The sequence below is a fragment of the Tauraco erythrolophus genome, chromosome 5 (assembly GCF_009769465.1).
Source record: "Tauraco erythrolophus isolate bTauEry1 chromosome 5, bTauEry1.pri, whole genome shotgun sequence".
Lineage (NCBI taxonomy): Eukaryota > Metazoa > Chordata > Aves > Musophagiformes > Musophagidae > Tauraco > Tauraco erythrolophus.
Window position 1 is genome coordinate 68,043,846 of NC_141469.1, and position 21,772 is coordinate 68,065,617.

The 21,772-nt window shown below is 41.1% G+C and overlaps 1 protein-coding gene across 1 annotated transcript in view; it reads right to left on the bottom strand.

Annotated features, from left to right (window-relative positions):
* The window catches only part of RAPGEF2 (Rap guanine nucleotide exchange factor 2), a 201,007-nt gene that overhangs the window by 107,194 nt on the left and 72,041 nt on the right, over positions 1-21,772 (bottom strand). The window contains 1 exon segment of the mRNA XM_086611761.1: positions 16,026-16,109. Coding sequence (XP_086467887.1) covers positions 16,026-16,109 — 84 coding nt within the window.

Genomic DNA, 21,772 nt, shown 5'->3' on the forward strand with positions numbered 1-21,772 from the left:
AGCAGTAGTAGTGGCAACAACGAAATTTACTTTTTTGCAGCAGTTCAACTTTGCAGCATCCATATAGTACAGAAGGCTAGAAGGAGAGGTACCTCATCAGAAGAGTTGACACAAATTATCTTTATTTGGAAACAATCATGTTCATTTTATTTTTAAATTAGTTCTCATATAATTTTATCTTTGAAAACATTCAAAAATGAAAGGGTTTTTTCCTAACCTACTTTTTTTTTTTTTAAAAAGCCACAACTGTATTTTAATAAATGGTTTCAATAACGACAGCTTTGCTTACGCTTCATCTTAATGACGTCTGCGTTGCCATGGAGATTACTATGAGATCACAAGATCTACATAATGGTCTCAAAGAATGAGAAGTAGTAGGAAAACATTACTTAAGAGGCAAGACCTTGTCTGAACGCTTTGGCTTAACATTCATGAAATTCATTAGAACAGAGGAGTATTTTCCAACCCCATACAAAGCCTTTAGATGTTCTATCCTAAATGAAGAGGGTTTTTTTTACCGCGAAAAATATATAGTAAGCTTTTTAAATACCCTTATAGATTTTCATAATTAAGATATTAGAAACAGTCATCTTTATTAAAAACTACAAAAACAACTTGACATGTCATCCAGGTTTTCAGTAGTAAAACAAGACCATACATATTGACATTTTCCACCCTCACTTATATGCCTAACTCATTCAGTCCAACCAATTTGCTCACATAGAGGGCTGAACATATGACCTCAATAACTAGTTTCCATAAATCTTATCAGTACAAAGCAGATGCATTCAAGATAGCTTTGTAATAAGAGCCCTATAACTGTAAACGAATAAACAAACTAAACAAGTAAAGTAATAGTGACAATTTTTCTCAGCTATTTAGATTAGAATTTGAAAATAAATTATCTCTCACTTAGCATGTTATACTATGTCTAGAGTTCCTGGCTTTACTTTCAAGAAATATTTGAAAATTTTAGCGTCACCTGAAAGAAAATTCTCAGACATTTTAAAGTCTTACACAGTATGGAATAAACATTTTGTTAAAAACTCTATTTGTAGAAGAATTATAGTATCGGAATCATGCTAATAATCAGAATAATGTTTTTGATTCCTTCCAGCTTTCTACAGTCCTGCAAATATGTAAGTGAATAAGTAAAAGTCATTACTTCAGCTTATCAATATTATATTTCACCAAAGATAGGTCTATAGAAGTTTGGATCACTTAACTGAGTTCCATATGACACAAAGTAAAGGCTCTTCCCCACATATAGTTGAACCTTAAACATAGGTACAGCTGTCCCATAACACATTTATATTGGACTTCCCTCAAGAGTTTTCCTGGATATTTTGTTAAAAAAAAAACAACCAACCAAACACCACCACCACACACACACATATCTCAAACAAGATTTTTAACTCTGGCACTTGTAAGCGCAGGATGGACTCTAAGGTACCTCTCGATGTACAGTATACAAAGTTTGGTGATCACCATCTTCCACTCTGTCTTATTCTTTTAAATATATTGTAATTTTTCAGCAGTAATAAATCATCTCCAGTTTCAGGATTTAAATGGACCTTTCTAGTTGATGTAGCTCTCTAGGCTGTGAAAATCTCACAGCCCTGCTGAAAATGGTCTTTTCTCCAGTGTATCATACCTAGACCTTCTTGCTCTCCAGTGCACTCCATCTCCTCTCTCCACATGAGCATACTTCTTCCTCTTTGGTATTCTTTATCCTATTTTTGCACATAGTTCATTTTGTTGTTATTTTTATGGAAGAGATGACCAGACAAGTTCTCACAGATCATTGTGCTTTTAAAGCTTGTCCAGAGACTCTGTTAGCATGCAAAACACACACAGTCTTCCTTTTGCCCTCAGCTGGAATCTCATAATGCAGGTTTCTCAAGTAAGTGAGGAGTTTTTTGATGTTTTGCATGTTTGTATTAAAACTCAAAACGTTAAATACTAGAATCCAAAGGAACAGATTGCAAAATAGGTCATCTAACCAGCTGCAATATCAATTGCGAAAAGGCAACAGTTTTCTTCGGATAGATATCTTTAATTAGCAACATAAGCAGTAGTGAATATCCAGGTATAACAGGTATCACATTTAACTTTGAAATAACCATGTACTTTACTACATAGAAGATTTTTCCCTTATTAACTTCTCAGAAAGAGCTCTCATTTTTTCCACATTTTGATTTTTATGCAAGTAATCTACCATCAATTCAGATAATAGCTTTTTAATATTAAAATCAAGCCTGAATTTTTACGAAGAAGATACCAGTATAAGTGAGGACTGTTGAAATTAATATAATTGTAATATACGGAAAAACAATACAAGGCAAAGCAAAGATGAACCATGTTGCCAAGACTGATTAGATGTTGTTCTCAAATACTTCAAATTGTGACATGCTCCATTAGAACCCTAATGCTGGGATTAGAAAGGTCTCTCTAACCAGTGAGACATGATGTAAGCCAAAGAGAAGAGTCGGCAATAAAAAGCATAGGGTTTTAATGGAGCATATTTTAAAAATCAGGTATCAACTGAGAACCACCAAAATTTTTCAATAAGAATGTATCAACATCTTCAGAAAACAAACAAACAAATTTTCTGTGAAATGAATTTTTTTTTCCCCTTTTTTCCTAGGGAGCATCCTAAAACACTCCCAGCAAAAACAATAAGCCCACAATTTCAGCTCACTTTTCAAACACTAAATAGCCATAATTTTAACTCTAAGTTTCTAACATTTAAAAAAAAAATGGTATGTGAGACTCAGTATCATTCACAGATGCTGAAGATGTTATTTTCTCTATCAGCTACCTTCAAGGATTCTCTCCATTCCTCTGTTTGCTGTGGTTTGTATTTATACTGTTATATACTTTGTTTCTATGCTCCATAGTACTAATTCTTAAGCATAATTTTGACATTAAAATAGATACATTTAACTTTTTAGCATTTTTACACAACTGTGGTTTCAATGGGGAAGATTAACACCATTGACCTGAATAAAGCACAATATTAAAAAAGCCTCCTTCAATTTTTTTTTTTTTTTTCATATAGCTACAGTGGCAGGAAATGCCAACTTGACTTAGCATAAAATTACCACGTGTGAAACAATGAAAAATTGGACCAGAACAAGGACTCCCAATCCTACAAGCTCTACACCATCAATTAATGGGGCCTCTCCTACAGAAAGTGTGTGAAGTTGTTCCGATAATTCCGCCAGTGCACCTGAGCAGCAGCAGGGGATGCAGGCCATCACAAGTCCATCATCAGGTCTTTCATACGGAAAGGGACAGAAGCCTGTAGCTCCAGGACATAAACCTAGAAACTAGTAAAATTATAGCATTTATCAGCTTGTTAGGGATTCTGAAGTTAGCTTTTCTCCTAATGTAGAACGCTTCCTTCCTTGAAAACCTCCTTCACCTTAAGAGGAATCAGAAATATACAGGCTCACTTAAAAGTTATTCAGGTCATTTGACACTTTCTGCTGCTTTGTTACCTTCTCTTCTCCTCATTGCAAACTTGGAAGAAAGCCTGGTAGCACTAGCCCCACTACATTAGATTTCTATTTTTATTGTCAAAAGATGCCAGCATAACAGATTAAGTCGCTTAACATTTTATCAGCTGTGCAAGAACAAAATTCCAGTAGTGTTGAAATAATTGTTTTGACAGGAACAATGCCAGACACCACTCAATCTCATAATTTAGGAATTGTGTCCTCTTCTATTTCCCAACACCTCAGATACTGGCAGGACACTTGGAAGACGATCAATTTCAAACCTCAATGAACTCCTAAATTATTCAGCCGAACTGGAGACAGGTGGAATAAAGCAAAACGTACATAACACCAAACTCATTTAGCTGTAGAAGACATTTAAAGTATTCATATTTAGAAGACTATACATGAATTTCTGCAAACAGTAAGGACAGTTTCAGGTGACATTACTGGTTCAAGTAGCATGCGCTCTGCATCACGAACTTTGCTGTAACAGCAGGTGATATGACAGGACAAGGCCTCGTTAATTTATGGCTCAGCTAATTCTGAAGTTGACTGACTGCATCTATGTGAGGAAGCCAGATTCAGACAGCTTAAAACCCTCCCTGCTAGTTGGCCCTCAGGGACAAACCCATGGCAGCTCCAGCTCCTCCAGCACCCCACAAGGAAGAAGGCAATGACACACATCAGTGAGCTCCAGGCTTCACCGATAACATAGGCCATGATACCAGATTCAAGGTAGATGGCCACACCAGACACTCCCAATAAAATGTTTCCTCTTATAAGCAAGCTTTTATTTTCTCCAGGAGTTTGAGTCTCAAAAAGTAATTACAGTCACATGCACCACGACAGCCTACCTTTGTGCTTGCAGATAACAGTAAATACCTCCATCCAAAAGGACATATACAGTCTTTTAGGTAGATGCAGATGGTACAAAGCAATTAGCATTACCGTCTCGATGTCTATTTGAAATCCATTGTGAACAATTCATGGTAGACATACACTCAGTCATAAATGCACTGACATCTCTACTACTTCTTCCAACTTTTCTTCAGCTTATGATCTCAGTCTTCCCTGGATTAAACCATGAGACCACTCTCCTACATGCTTCAGTTTCAGTTGATAGACTGAAATGCTGAACCAAGGCATTGAAATCCGACAGAAGACAGGACAGCACTAGGGGTCAGCCCACAACAATACCATCCTCTCTATACCTCCCCAAGAGCCTTGAGATAGTCATGAGCACAGCTTCAGAACAGCACTAGCTGGATACGGAACTAACAAAGCAGCAAACAGGTCTTGGGAAAATCCACAGCAGCAACTAGCCGCAAAAAAATAAAGTTTAATATTAAAGAGCAAGAGTTCGGAGGGCAAACTAAATCCAAAGCATGCATTTTCAAGTAATTTCTTAAATAGACTTGAAATCATAAGCTAGGGAGTTATTTTTCTTTACAAAGATCCAATGTATGGTCCTCGTGTTTCCATCACAATGCTGTAACTCCTTAGCCATAAGCAAAACCCAGAAACAGAGAAAAGCTCAATAAGCTCAGCACAGCTTTTCATCAACTCCCTCTGCAGCTTAAATAACTAAACCAGCAGCTCCCAAAAGTACAACCTTGAGCCTCCCTCAAATCCATTGTTCTGAATCTCTCAGCTTCCTGCTCAGGGCCAAAAAAAAAAAAACCAAAAACCAAACTCTCTTCATTCAAATTCAAAATTTATCCTGGTTTAAGTATTTGTGTATATTGGTCACTCTCTTCCAGTTAAAATACCAGTTTCATTCTGTTATCTCCTAAGTTTCTGCCAGCAATAGCCATTATTAATAAACACTGAGTTGCAAATATATCAGGGTTATATATTGAGAGAAAGATTTTAGCACTGATTAAAGCTATCAATATAATCTTACTCACTGAAAAGAGCGCTTAAAACCAGATCTCTATTCAAAATATAAATGTATCATCAGTAAGATACATGCAAACCACAGAACACAGCATGTCCCAGGCATCACAAAAATTAGGAAGTAAGGTTAAGGATATACAAAGCTGTATAAACGGACATATGTAGCCAAGAGCTCTGCTCTAGCACTATTATATTCACATGCATTACTTGTCAAAATAAAAAAATCTGCCAAAATTCCTAGCAAATTTTCTTCTGAGAGAGGTTACTTTAACTTCATCAGGACATACTTGGACAAGGACAAATCTTTTCTGCACAAACTGAGTTTTGTTATTGCTTTAAAAACAAGTCCAGAATTTCTTCAATGGGTCTCCAGTAGAATTTCATATCCTACTTCAAAGTTGTTTTAGTATAGGAAAGACCAGAGGGCTAAATCATCAATACAGCCCTTATAATTTTGAAGAGAGAAAACACAGGTGTTTTCTCAACTTCAGAATTTAATCTTTTAACCAGAGGAAAAAGCTTAAATAATTGCTCCTGTATGCAAAATTTGTGAACTTGCCAAATGGAACGCAGCTCTCCATCACCATGTGAAGTGGCGAGAGGAGAACTGGCTGTGTGGGGCAGTAAGGAAGGAAAAGAGGAGGCTACAGTAATGAAAGAGTGTAGACAAGTGAGTGGTTAAAGACAAAAGCAAAGTCACGTTTGCACGTGGCAAGTCGGCACTGCAGCATGCCCAAGCAGCACAGCATACACCACCCAGATGGTCTCGGAAGAATTCTAGGAGAAAGGCAGGAAACCCCAAGCACTGGAGCCTCCTGGTGTGAGAAAAACTGCCCAGCAATTACATATTTTGTTGCTGTTCAAAGAGTCGCATCCTTCAGTCATGGAGGCCATGGGCAAGCACAAGGTTAGCTCTGGAAGATCTAGGAGATGTTTTTGTAGTGCAGCTCCAAATCAAATAAGAAAGACCATGGCAAAATTTACACTAGAAGTAAGTCCTGGAAGAATAACCACACGGCAAGTCCGAGAAGCTGAGCAAAAGTGATGAAGCACGGAGCAGACCTAGAGATGCTGGAGGCCATTCCAAAAGATATTTTGAGGGACTGTCACATTACTGCTGTCAGCGACCACGTGAAAACACAGGAGAGCCAGGACAACCTTCAGGGAATTGTATTTTCTGCTCATTTATTTTCTGGACTTCATACATAAACCTCATTCTACCATGTGAACTGCTTCAGGGTACAAATGCCATGGGGAAGCAGTAAGTGTTAATTTGTGCTAGTTTGGTGGTCATGGGAGGAGAGGGGGAACTACTAAGGAATGTTTAGCTTGACTGTAATATGTGCCTGATGTTAATAAAGTATGAAAATTTTTAATAGTAAAATATGAGAGGGGGGAAATATTCCTCACATTCAGCTGTCAGAATAAATTTCATTGTTGGAATTTACAGAAATTAAATAAAGGAACAAGATTAAGCTTTACTTTTTACAGAAAATATATGGCAGCTTTAATTGTTCAGATTGAAAGTCTTTAAAATTGAACTGTAAGTTTCCCTAAAATAACAAATTAACTGAATGAAATCCATCTTATGAACACTATTTGCTAGCTCATGGCTTGGCATTTGAACAAACACAAGCTAGACTATATTACAATACACAAAGAAACTGATACTCATACTGTTTTCATAAAACAGACATGGTTTAGAATTTAGTTTCCAAAATACGGTACTCTATTCTAACACACCACCTTGAACTTTGTTTTTGAATTAAAGACTTGTCAAGTAGCTAGTTACAAGTATTTTTACAAATCATCCAGTAAATTATGTAACTTTGGTAGTTATGCCACTCATTTCAAATTATTTCAACTAGCAGCTATTTGACCATATACAGCACATTAGAAAGCTGCTAATTTTTAGACTGCTATACTATTATTTATTTGTGGTTTGAGCAGAAAAGCAGCAGTGTGCTGGGTTTACGTGGTGAGGTTTTGGTAGCAGAGGAGGGGCTACGGAAGGAGTCCCTGTAAGGAGCTGCGAGAAGCTTCCCCAGCACCAAGTCAGACCCACCTCTGGCCTGGGTTGAGCCAATCAGCACCTTGTGAATAAATACATTTTTTAAGAAAGGACAAAGGAAACTGTGCCATGTGGGAGCTGCAGTGAAGGGAGGGGTGAGGCAGGAGGGATGGCCCCCAGCCTCCCATACAGGCAGCTGCCTGTGCTGAGCCGCCACCACTCAACCGGCAGAGCTCATCCTGCTGGGACCATCGTGGTTCATCGGGCCAGCAGGGCCAGCGTGGCTGCAGCAGAGAGAGGGGTGAGATCTGAGAGAAACGACTATGCAGGCACCGAGGTCAGTGAAGATGGAGGAGGAAGAGGAGACGTGCCAGAGCCGAGATTCCCCTGCAGCCCATCAAGATTAACGGTGGAGAAGAGATCCATCTGCAGCCCGTGGAGGACTCCATGCCAGAGCGGGCGGCTGCACTTTAAGAAGTCATGACTCCATGGGAAAAGCCAGTGCTGGAGCAGTCTGATGGGTAAGGACTAGATTTCATGGGAAGGACTCATGTTGGAGAAGTTCATGGAGAGCTGTCACCCATGGGAAAGGACACCACACTGGAGCAAGGGAAGAGCGTGAGGAGTCCTCCTCCTGAGGAGGAAGGAGTAGCAGCAGAAACAATGACCACAACTCCCATTCCCCATCCCCCTGCACCAATGTGGGGAGAAGGTAGAGCTGGGACAAAGGGAGGGGTGGGGGAAGGTGTTTAAGATCTGACTGTTTCTCATTATCCCGTCTGATGTGATTAGTAATGAATTGAGCTTTAATAAGGCCAAGTGCAGAGTCCTTCACTTGGGCTATAAAAACCCCAAGCATCGCTATAGGCTCGGGGAAGAGTGGCTGGAGAGCTGCCTGGCAGAGAAGGACCTGGGGGTGTTGGTTGACTACCGGCTTGATATGAGCCAGCAGTGTGCCCAGGTGGCCAAGGCGGCCAATAGGATACTGGCGTGTATCAAGAATAGTGTGACCAGCAGGAGCAGGGAAGTGATCCTGCCCCTGTACTCGGCACTGGTGAGGCTGCACCTGGAATATTGTGTCCAGTTTTGGGCCCCTCGCTTTAAGAGAGATATTGAGCTCCTGGAGCGGGTCCAAAGAAGGGCGACTAAACTGGTCAAGGGGCTGGAAAATAAAACTTGTGGGGAGCGGCTGAGGGAGTTGGGGCTGTTTAGCCTGGAGAAGAGGAGGCTGAGGGGAGACCTGATTACAGCCTACAAATACTTGAGAAAAGATGGTGGGGAGGTGGGGGAAGGGCTCTTTACATTAGTGTTGGGCGACAGAACAAGAGGAAATGGGTACAAGCTTAGTCAGGGGAGATTCAGGTTGGATGTTAGGAAGTATTTCTTCTCTGAAAGGGTTGTCAGCCACTGGAATAGGCTGCCCAGGGAGGTGGTTGAGTCCCCACCCCTGGATGTGTTTAAGAATAGGGTGGATGATCTACTTAAGGATATGGTTTAATGGGGATTAGGGACGGTTGGACTCGATCTCTGAGGTCTTTTCCAACCTAGAAATCTATGAAATCTATGAATTAAATTGATTTGTCCCCAAGCCAAGTGTTTTGCTGTGATCATGGTTGGCGGGTGATCCCTTCCTGTTCTTGCCTCGACCCTTAGAATCATAGAATCATAGAATCATAGAATGGTTAGGGCTGGAAGGGACCTTCAAAGGTCATCTAGTCCAACCCCCCTGCAAGGAACAGGGATATCTCCAACTAGATCAGGTTGCTCAGGGCCTCATCCAACCGGGCCTTGAACGTCTCCAGGGATGGAGCATCCACCACCTCTCTGGGTAACCTGTTCCAGTGTTCTACAACTCTCATAGTAAAAAATTTTTTCCTAATATCCAACCTGAATCTACCTCCCTCTATTTTAAAACCATTACCCCTTGTCCTATCACAACTGGCCCTCCTGAACAGCCTCTCCCCATCTTTCTTGTAGGCCCCCTTGAGGTACTGGAAGACCGCTATAAGGTCACCCCGGAGCCTCCTCTTCTCCAGGCTGAACAGCCCCAACTCTTTCAGCCTGTCCTCATAGGAAAGGTGCTCCAGCCCTCTTATCATCTTCGTGGCCCTCCTCTGGACCCTCTCCAACTGGTCCATGTCCTTCTTATGTTGGGGACTCCAGAACTGGACGCAATACTCCAAGTGAGGTCTCACGAGGGCAGAGTAGAGGGGGAGAATCACCTCCCTTGACCTGCTGGCCACGCTCCTCTTGATGCAGCCCAGGATGCGGTTGGCCTTCTGGGCCGCAAGAGCACATTGCCGGCTCATATTGAGCTTCTCGTCCACCAGTACTCCCAAGTCCTTCTCCTCAGGGCTGCTCACGATCCATTCTCCGCCCAGTCTGTATTTGTGCCTGGGATTGCCATGACCCAGATGTAGGACCTTGCACTTGGCCTGGTTAAAATTCATGAGGTTGGTACGGGCCCACCTCTCCAGCCTGTCGAGGTCCCTCTGGATGGCATCCCTCCCTTCCAGCGTGTCGACGGCACCACACAGCTTGGTGTCATCGGCGAACTTGCTGAGGGTGCACTCCATGCCACTGTCCACGTCACCGACAAAGATGTTGAAGAGGGCCGGGCCCAACACGGACCCCTGAGGGACGCCACTCGTGACCGGTCTCCACATGGACATCGAGCCGTTGACCACTACTCTCTGAGTACGGCCATTGAGCCAATTCCTTATCCACCGAGTGGTCCATCCATCAAACCCATGCCTCTCTAGTTTAGAGAGAAGAATGTCGTGCGGGACAGTGTCAAAAGCTTTGCACAAGTCCAGGTAGATGACATCCGTTGGTCGACCCTTGTCCACCGATGTTGTCACCCCATCGTAAAAGGCCACCAAGTTGGTCAGGCACGATCTGCCTTTGGTGAAGCCATGTTGGCTGTCACCCACCACCTCCTTGCTCTCCATGTGCCTTAGCATGGTTCCCAGGAGAATCTGCTCCATGACCTTGCCAGGCACAGAGGTGAGGCTGACCGGCCTGTAGTTGCCCGGGTCCTCCTTGTTCCCCTTTTTAAAAATGGGGGTTATGTTCCCTCTCTTCCAGTCATCGGGGACCTCGCCAGACCGCCACGACTTCTCAAATACAATGGCCAGTGGCTTGGCAACTTCATCCGCCAGTTCCTTCAGGACCCGCGGATGGATCTCATCAGGTCCCATGGACTTGTGCACCTTCAAGTTCCTCAGATGTTCCCGAACCTGCTCTTCAAGTACAGTGGGCGGTGGTTCATCCTCACAGTCCCTGCTAGTTCTTTCCACAGCTTGGGTGGTAAGACAAGAGGCTTTATCAGTGAAGACTGAGGCAAAAAATTCATTGAGTACCTCAGCCTTCTCTATGTCCCGGGTGACCAGAGCACCAGTATCCTTCCGGAGGGGGCCTACATTCTCCTTGGACTTCCTTTTGTCCCCTACATACCTATAGAAGCATTTCTTATTGCTTTTTATATCCCTTGCCAAATTCAATTCCTTCAGGGCTTTAGCCTTCCTCACCTGATCCCTGGTCACTCGCACAGCTTCTCTGTATTCCTCCCAGGCTATCTGTCTCCGCTTCCACCCTCTATAGGCTAACCTCTTCATTTTCAGTTGGTCCAGGAGCTCCTTGCTCATCCACGCAGGCCTCCTGGCCTTTTTGCCCGACTTGTTCTTCGTCGGGATGCACCTCTGCTGAGCTTGGAGGAGGTGCTCCTTGAATGTGGACCAACTTTTCTGGGCCCCTCGTCCCTCCAGGGCCGCCTCCCATGGCACTTTGCCCATCAGGTCCTTGAAGAGGACGAAGTCTGCCTTCTTAAAGTCTAGGGTACAGAGCTTGCTGAGTGGTTTCCTTGCTGCCCCATGGATCTTGAACTCCACCGTGTCGTGGTCACTGCAGCCAAGGCTGTCCTTAAGTTTCACCTCACCCACCAGTCCCTCCCTGTTGGTGAGCACAAGGTCGAGCATGGCACCCCTCCTTGTCGGCTCCTCTATCATCTGCAGGAGGAAGTTGTCATCCACGCATTCCAGGAACCTCCTGGACTGCCTGTGCCCTGCTGTATTGTCTCTCCAACAGATGTCAGGGTGGTTGAAGTCCCCCATGAGGACCAGGGCTTGTGACCGCGAGGCTGCTCCTATCTGGCTATAAAGCGCCTCATCTGCTCTGTCCTCCTGGCCAGGTGGCCTGTAACAGACCCCTACCGTAACATCCCCTATCCGTCTCTGTCCTCTAATCTTGACCCATAAGCTCTCTGTCAGCTCCTCCTCCGACCCCAGGCGAAGCTCCACGCATTCCAGCCGGTTGCTGACATAGAGAGCAACACCCCCTCCTCGTCTCCCCTTCCTGTCCTTTCTAAAAAGCTTATAGCCCTCCATGTTGACACTCCAGTCATAGGAGTCGTCCCACCACGTCTCCGTGATGCCAATAAGGTCGTAGCCCTGCTCATGTGCACGCATCTCCAGCTCATCCTGTTTATTTCCCATGCTGCGTGCGTTGGTGTACATACACTTCAGCTGGGCCTCCGACAAAGCCGACTCGCTGGCTGGAGCGACAGGGGTTCTCTTGGACGGCAGTGTAAGTTCGTTTGAACATACCTGCGATCCTTCCCCAGCCTCTGGACCCTCAGTGCTGGCACTGGTGCCATGCTGACAGCGGTATGAATCTGACTTCTTGGCTGGAGCGGCTGGAATTCCCTTCTTCTGTTCTACGGGTACTTCCAGCATATCTTTATCATTCTTGATATTCCCCCCCTCCCCCTTCAAATCTAGTTTAAAGCCCTGCCAATGAGCCCTGCTAGCTTTTGAGCTAAGACCCTGGTTCCCCTCTGAGAAAGGCATGTTCCATCCGGTACCATCAGACCTGGTTCAGGGAAAGCCTCCCCATGATCAAAGAAACCAAATTTCCGTCGGTGGCACCAGTCTTAAGGCTGGTGGCACCAGCCTTAAGTCTTTTGTTGTATTTTCTCCTCTCCATCCCACCAGGGAGGAGGAGTAAGTGAGCAGGTGCATGGTGCTTAGTTACCAGCTGGTGCTAAACCACGACATGGGAGGTGGTCATTTCTTACGCATTTAGACAGCTCGATAGTTTTTTTTTATTATTATTTTTTAAGATACTCTTCATCCCAACTATATATTATGTCTGCCAACACTAGTCATCACTCTCTCTCCCCAAGGAACTTTAAATGGTATCTAACAACAGGAATCAAAGACATGGAAAGAATGATTTGATTTTGAAAATAAGTTTACCTGACATAGTACATAACAGAACAGCATTTCCAGTGTTACCCGCCAATCGGCCTGAGGATGCTATATCTGAAGCTAATGCAGCTAAATTAGCTGAGAGGCCCTAAACGCAAATAATATGCATATTCAGTCAAAAGCACTAAGGTACTTCCAAGTTTCAGCTATAAATCTGAAGACAGCACTCCATTCTATTCCTTACAGGGTCAAATGCCAACAGTCACGAAGTTAAGAGTCGGATAGAATTCAGCACAGAATTGAGAAAACACCTCCAAGATTGCAGGAAGATTTATTCACTAGGGCTAGCTGAATTATCCTAGCTAGGTACTACTTTTACTCTGGCTTGTACAGACATGCATTTTAAGAGAGTGAAATCCAACAAAGAATAGCACATGCTCCTGAAATTTGGAGGTGGGGCAGGAGGAGCAGAACAATGGGACACAGATGGACGTATTTCTTTTCAATTTGGTGAGCTACTGCCCAGCCATCGTTCAGTGAAGCCGAGCTTGACAAAGGCAGCAGCAGGGGCAAGGGGAAGCCCAGTCTGAGCAGCACCAGCAGCTCTCAAGGTCCCACTGGGAGGGCTGGATGCTGCCCAGGGAACCTGTGCAAAGGCGTTTACTGCAGGTGCGTGGGGCAGGCTGGGTTAAGCTGTCAGAAAAGAGAGAGTAATTTTAAGGTAGAAAAAAAATGAGGGGTTTTGGACAGTGGTATGTTTGGGGATAGGAGGGACTGGGAGACAGTATGTACTGATCACTCTGAGCTCTGGGAATACAAAGTTAGTGAAATGAGAATTTTATGCGTCACTCAGAGTTGGGGAGAGGAACATACTTCTTGCTTTCTGCTCCTACATAGGCTTCTGAGCTCCATCCTGCTTTCTTACTCACAAGCTTCATGTGTTGCAAAATTATTTCCTAGTGGCTTTCTAGATTGACAAAGATAAAATGGATGGAACTGAAAAAAAAAAATTAACACTAGTCTAAATATGAATTTATAGTAAATTTACTCAAATGTCAATGTTTTGGCCAAAGAAGATCAAAATTAGATCATCTCTACCTGGCAATGTTTAGGTCTCTTCCAATTACCTGATGTCAATGATGCATCAGGGTGTGCTCCATTTGCTAAAGCACAGCAAATTCATCTTAATGGCAATAAGATATCAGGACTCCCAAACTACGCAATAGTCAAAAACGCTCTTGAAATTACTACTCCCTGTATGTGTAAACACCCAGTTTAAGCAAACAGATATCCAGTAACTGCCTTTTGGCCACTTTTGCCACCCTATCAGTTCTTTCTGGATAGCAGCCTTTTCAGAAGGTCTCACTCTCTTTTTTCTAGAACACTGTGAAATTTTATTGTAGTATTGCTGCTAATCAGTCTCTTCTACCTAGTCTGTATATCTGTGGAGTTTATTATTTCCTTGTGAGCAATTCACTAGCAGCATAAGTAAAGCTGAACAACTTAATTTTCTTCTCAAGCCTTTGCTTTAAAAAAATCACTTATCCACCAGTATTCCAAAATCAGAAATTTAACCTGGGTATCCTCTCATTTTTCCCAAGTTTCCTGTTCATAGATGAGCTCAAGGCCCAGATATTGCAGCTCACTCATTTACAAAGTAAAAATCCTGATTAGCCTTGCCCTAAATTTAAATAAGGCCCTCACCCACCCTTTAATAACTATAAATTCTGAGCACAAAGCCTCTCTCTACAATGACTCTAGTTTTGCTCTCCAGAAATCCTTTCTATTTCATATCACTAAATTAAAGTTTCTTAATTTTGCTTTCATGGACTTATGTTATCTTTGTTAATTAACAAGTCATCTCTCTTGCATTTGCTTCCCAAGATACCAGCTTTGGCAGTTACTTCACTCTATCCACAACCATGAAACCTTTTCTAATGCCAAATTCCACACTTGAAATTCACCAAGATCTCAGACACCATCCCAGATGTCATTTCTGAATTTCTCTAGGTAAACTGCCCTTAAACACTATACTTAGAGTCACAGGATCTGTAATTTTCTCTTCATTCTTCCAGTAAGAATCACAAGCTCATTGTTTATCTTATTAAATCTCACCTCTCATCAAGTGTTAAAAAAAGTCTGAAGCACAAGTATTGCTGAAATTCAAAGGAACAGAAGATTCTTGCCACAGACTATATACAACCAACCTACATTAATTCAGATATCATACATCCCTTATCCTGGCATCTAAAGGTAGCACTTTCTGCCAGCTTTTTTTCTGGCATTGCCTGTTCATGGATGACATATGGGACAATTTTCTTCCATCTGCCTGCAGCAGAGATCCCATAATCTGTTGTTGTGATACTTTTTACAATAACCAGTTTTGCACCTTTATCATAGATAGTACTGTTCAATGGCACATCAAATATATCATTTTATCAGCAGTGTCTGTCCTGTTACATATGGAAGACACTTGCTTACATCAAGAACATACCACCATCATCAAATGGAAGTCCCAAGCCCAGCATTGCTCTCTCATCAAAGGGCAGCTTTGTTTGTATGCCAACCAACACTAGCTTTCAACTGGTTTCCCACTGTTTAAAACTGTAAGGAAGTTTCTAGTACTTTCATTCTCTTCATACCACACAGAGATGGGTCATTCTTTCATTCTGTCTTTCACAAATTTTATTACATGCTATTTACTTCAAAGGAGTCTATTATAGTAGCCTGAATGAATATGCATATAACCAGCATTTTAAAGTGATTCCACTCTGCTTCCACTAAAATGATCAAGCTCAGCCACCTTAGTCTAAAATCCTTGCAGTCATTTGCATTTTTTTCCATCACTCAAAATAATTAAATTTTTTTACTGTAGCAATACAAATTTTGAGCGTCTCACATTCAAACTTATCTTTTTCCATGTAAAATATCACTCTTCATTGGAAATTCATTTACACGAAGCACAACCTTAAAAAGAAGTAGCAAAATTGGCAGTAACATGACCTAAGCATATGCTAAAAAAACGTACTGAAGTCTTGTGCACAGTAAGTCAAGCCTCAAGGAAGCTTCATAAGCTCTAGTGCATCTTATGATCTAAGGTTTGATTACTCACGGGAACAAACTACTCAGCACTTCACTCCATTTGTCAGGTTTTTGGTGGTGTTATTTCTAAATCGGCAGTATTTGCATGACACTTTGGATATTTGTTCTATCCACAATGACGAGCTTTCAATTCTAGCTATGGGCTTGAAATAATTACCACAGCTAGCAAAGATAGGAAAAGTGTGTCTTTGTGTGTACTTCTGTGTTTCATTAAGCGTAAGACACTGTCTTTTAATTCTAAAATTTTGCTACATCTCATGATTTATGTTTAAAATACAGAATGCTGTGCATTCGCAGTTGACATACCTGCTCCTTGGAAGAAACATAGATTCTTTAATGAAGACTGAACCAGACAGCAGGATATACCAACAGGTACCAATATCATCAGGGCTGGAATTAAAAAAAAAAAAAAAAAAGAGACAGTTTAAAACACTTGATTTAAGTTACTCAGAGCACTACCAAATTTGCAGTATGAAGAATATCAAAGAGGTAAAAATGCTCAAAATTATGGAAGAAAACCAGTTCAATCATTTACAAAACAACTCCATCAAACTATTCTAATTTCCACCTTCAAATACATTTATTATTAGAATGCCTCATTTAATTTACTTCACTTTTTAAAAAGTACATATCTATCCATTTGGTAACAGCACAAATCCAATTTCAATTAAATATAATTGAAAATTATTAAAAGAAAGTCAAGCTACAGTAAATATATTGTATCATTCTGTCGAATCAATTACTTTCCTCTTCCTGAAGAGAAATGTAGCATCTTCACCTCTATAAATAAGGCTTCCTTTCCCAATTCTAGACATCTCCTCCTCCTTTTCCTCAAGACAGAAATTTGCCTTTTGGCATCAATCCACCTTCCCACAATGTAAGAGAACATTGGATACATTTGCAGATTTAAATCTACATCAGATTTAAATCTACATCAGATTTATTAGTCAACTTTATCTGCTGCTACTACACATTGCCCCTTTCATGCCTTTTCCTGGCACAAGAATAAATCCCCCAATAAAAGGAAAAAAAAGTTTTGTTTCTCCCGTCTTCATCCTATAGAGTAAACGGATGAAGGACTTTGTCATCCAGGCCCCATTCATTCTACTGTAGATTCAGATCTTGCTCCTTGTGTAACACAAAATCTTTTTCATAGGCTTAGACTCTTCTTGGCTAAGTTTAAACAATGTTTAGAAAGGAAAATAAAATAATTTCAGGTTACTAAAAATAGCCGCAGCAAAAGTCTTGTGCCATTTCAACAGTCAACATTGAGAATATCTGTATTTTACTTCAGTTTTACCACCCCTTCTGCTTCTTCCAAGAAAACTCACTAATTGTATTCAAGTACGCCATTACAAACTGCACAAACATTCTTATCTGAAAACCACGTCCCCAGTGACACTCAGAAATGCAGATTAATCTGTAGCACCTTCATTTTTTTAAATTACATGTCTCAAGTCTTTAGCAACAATTAGTTCTAACTTCAAGCAAGAACAGCCTATATCTTTTAATGAGGATGACAGCATAGTATTAAAACCCAATCTTAAATCCAAGTCAGCTATGTGCACATTAACAGCATGTTTTTCATTTGAAGAACTTCAACTGCAGTACCACCTACACAGCAGGGTCCTCAAAACAAAAGGGCTGTTTCCTCGGCACTCACTGTACTATGCTTTCTCAAAGGAAAGCTGAAGTTGGAAAGAGGGAGGGAGCTGGCCTAAAACAGCCGAGAGCAAAACAGCAAACCTTCCAATCAAAAACGTACTCCATTTCCTTTTTGCACTTTATCATAACCATGACAGAAAGAACAAACATCAGAAACACGGAGAATTAACACAGAGGCAATTGAGGACGTGATCCATGACCATGGACAGAAGAACTGACTAAGATGATGTTGCCTGTATTTCTTTTCTACCAGGCTATGACCTGATCACTGAAGCCTCACCAATCAGTAAACATCTAACATCTTCAAAACAAACACTTCAAGAAATACTTCTTTATACTGACAGACAATAGAAAATGAAGCAATAACAAGGTGTCACAGCTAAAACAACAAACCATTTTGATTTACATAGTTGAAGTGCACCAAGCTGCCTTTCCTGAAGCATGCTTCCCATGCTTGCTTCTCACATGGACCTGTATTGCCCTCAAACTTGTCAGTCTGGAAAAATCAACATTATACATAAGCATAGAGAACTAGGTTAACACAAACTCAAGAAAACCACTACTTCAAAAGAAAATACTGTTCTCAAAAGCATAAACATGCAACTGAGCTAAGTCACACATCTTCCAAATGCTCTTCCTCCTAAATGAGTCCTAAGCTAACAGGCATATAGCCAGCAGTGCTGCTGAACTGCAAGTCTGGTGGGTTTGGGTGTTTTTGTTTCCATTTTTTTAACAGATGTCAGTCTAAATACAAATAATCTGCCCTAATTAGCACGGTTGAAAGTTTCTAAATAGTCATTTTTAGCAATGGCTGTTAAACTAGTGATTTCCCAAGTTACTGGGAAGTAACTCTATTAGGATGTCAATTATAATTTTTCCATGTGGATTACAGTGCATTATATGATCATGTAAGAATTCTTGTGGGTGTTTTTTTCTCTTTTTCCTAAAAATTAGCAGTTTGACTAAGTATAAAAGTGTAGTCTGACAGAAAAGAACCTCACCTGGTGTCAGAGGGTTTATGACTCTGAAGCAAAAGTAATCTAGAAGATTTGTTTATACTATTACAGAAAGCCATTTCCAAGGATAAATTAATAGAAACAAGAATTTTTAAAATGCATGTAGATCAATAGTAAAATATTTTAACTTTTGCAAATCTAGTAATACACAAGCTTTTTTTTTTTCCTCCATTAAGAGTTGATGAACTGTTTCGAATTCTTCTGTCAAATCACCTACTTGTAAGGAGTGTTAGCTATCTTTTCTCATTGAGAATCTTAATCTCCAAAGAGAAAGGCAGCCACCTGCATTCACAAGCATCAGTCAAGATGTTCAACATTCAAATTCATCTTAATGCTACTTTTGAATCTCCCTTTAAATCATTTAACACAAACAGCTGTAATGATTATACATTTAACTGCAGTGGTTTACGTTTTTCTTATCTGATCACACACACACTTTTCACTCAGCTAATCATCCAACTCATTTTTATTGTTTTCGTCAATTCATAGTTTATACACTAAGTTAGCTGTTCAACAGTTGTTGCTCCTTCTCACTTATCTGATATGAATATCATACTTTATCCACTTTACATATAAAAAAAGAAACATCTGTTCATTTGACAGCTGAAAGTGCTAATTAAAAAGAATAATAATGAAACTTTAGAAATACCACCATCTGATTGGGTTTGTTTTCCTTTTGCTTTATGTGTACTTTGATAACTTTTTATTCTTACAGTCATGTTTGAGAGTTTCTAAGCTGTAAGTTACTTGCACCCTGTCCGAAACAAAACAATTCTACTGTACTCAATTCCTTAATTACATAAATAAAAAAAAAAAATATCTTCAATATTGCTGTGTCACAATAGTGGAAAGTTACTACAGAACATTTCTATATTCAAAGTATCTTCCCCAAAATACACTGTGTATTCTTTTAAACTTTCATCGCCAGCCAAAGCATCATAAATATTTCCAAGACAGTCTACAAGAGCAAAGAACGCTGATGGATTTTCATTCTCTTCATTCTTATAACTGCTACTGTCTTAATATAGTCTTGACCAAACTGATAAAACCCTACACATACAGCAAATACATTCCTTCCATCAGAACACACGTTTCGCTCAAAAAAAAAAAAAAACAACCACAGACAACTGAAAGACTGATCTGTTGCTTTCATGAAAATATATTTAACTCCTGCACTTCTCAACACTTGCTACACTTACAGTTGTTTAGAATTAAGCCTCAAAGTAGTCATTTGGCATCCAGCTTTTGCTAGACTGTGCTGTTACAAAAAACATGTGCAATTCTTTCATTTTAAGGATCCTGAGCTTCCTATAATCCTATTCAAACATCAGGTGGCTTTCAATCAAGTTTCCATGTTTTACATTTGACATTTGTTCATCAACAATGCAACTGCATGCTTCAGGACTTCTGTGCCTGTAATGAACAGAAGGAACTATAGAAGAAGCCTATACTGCACTAAAAAGCGTTCTTTCAAGCCACACAAGGACTCGTGCAAATACCATTTTACCCAACGCAGAACATTCACATTTGAAAGGTTTTCTTTGCAACCACATTCTACACTTTGCTTTTAAACATGAAAATTGAATTCTAGAGAATAAATCTAAGCCCAGCTACAGAGTTTTCTTTCACTGTTAGAATACTGCCTACCACCAGCAGTCCACAGAGGTATCCAGAAACGGTATCTGTGCTCCTAAAAAATATTTCTCTGTCAAAGAGATGACAGCAAATTGTGCTTAAAAGGGTTCTTCTGTGGGACAGGACACATCCCCGACCGGGTTTGCAGGAGGGTATAAAAGTGCGTGCGAGCTCTTCAACCAGAATTAGCTGAAGCAGAATAGATGCTGACGACTTTCCCCCAAAGGCATCCTTAGAGGGAGATTGGGGTTTTTTTTTGGCCTAGGGACAGTCGAGGGGAGGGTCTAGTAGCACCTGTCAGTCAAGCCGATGTAGAAAGGAGAGACATTTGCTTACGTAAGGTCTTTCAAACGACTAGTTTTGTAAGGGTGCCACCGCTGTCCATCCCCACCACCACCAAAGCAGCAGCTGTCAGACCCTAGGAGACTGGAGGCACAGTGAATGATCCACGTCAGGCTGAAAGCAAAGCCCACCGAGCCCAAGCAAAGAGCACTTCTCCTATCTAGCTTGGAGTTCCTCTCTCCACCCTCCCTCCAGTCTTGCAAGACTGCATGCACTGCAGGAGTGGAAATGCTTGAAGGCAGGAGATGCTTGCGCACGTTGTACGTTTCCAAGCAGCCATTCACAGATCTTCTTTGCAGGCAAGAAATTACTTTACCTGTTGGCCTTAAGTGATGGAATACACGGCTTTAAATACATAAGACTGGTGGGGATTTCTTTGGGGGTTGTTTGGATTTTGTTTGTTTTTTTCCAGTTCATCTACTGTTCTGTATATTCATCTGGATGAAACTCAAGACTTGTTAAAGTTGTATTGCCTACTGAATGCAGCACAGCTATCCACTTCCTTAAGCTACAGAAAACAAGATCTATTACTAGGAAAGTAAGATGCCACAGACAATTTATCCCGCAGAGAATCAGAACTAAGTCACACCAGAAGCCACACATTAAGGGGCAATCAGAAAAACAAGATCAGTACATGAAGTCATTCTGTCCTATCCGTATTAAAGCCAACAAAAGCCACAGTGAGACCTTAGTGACACAAACTTCCATCCATGCTTTACAGAACCAACAGGACTACGGCCAGATTCAAGACACTGTCTGCACTACAACTGTAGCCTGCATTAGCACACTAGGGTTAGACTAACACCAGTATGTCTACATGCACTCAAAGCATTTGACCGCCATGCAGAGGAAAGAGGAATCAAGACTTAACGTTCTTCTCTTACAAGAGCTGTGACAGAGCTATCTCATAAAGTTCTCAGAATACGCAAGTTCTAGCAGCAACCTTGAAGTGGTGCAAAACTGAAAGCCAATACCAAAATAGTTAGCAATATGCCAACTTTACTCATAATCTCCACTTGCTTAAGTTAGTTGTACAAAATTTCAATGAAGCTACTTTAAACTTTGACTCTTATAATATAGCACTTTTGAGAGCAGGGGATTTCCTGTAGAATCTATATTTAATTTCCCAGAATGCAAGAGAGCTTCATTTACGGGAATTCGAGAGCTAGGAACGGAAATCAAGACTGGATTGCAATGCCTTCCTATTGCGTTTCCCGCCCAGCTTCCTTGACGTAGTCCTTTTACACAACTACAACCTGCAGCCAGACAGCATACTTCACTTTGACAATGACACAAAAGGCTGAAGAAAGAACTTTGCAAAATAACTTCATAGCTGTCACTCTAACCGTTCTGTTTGAAAGCTTCAGTTACATAATTATGCAATAGCTCGTGATG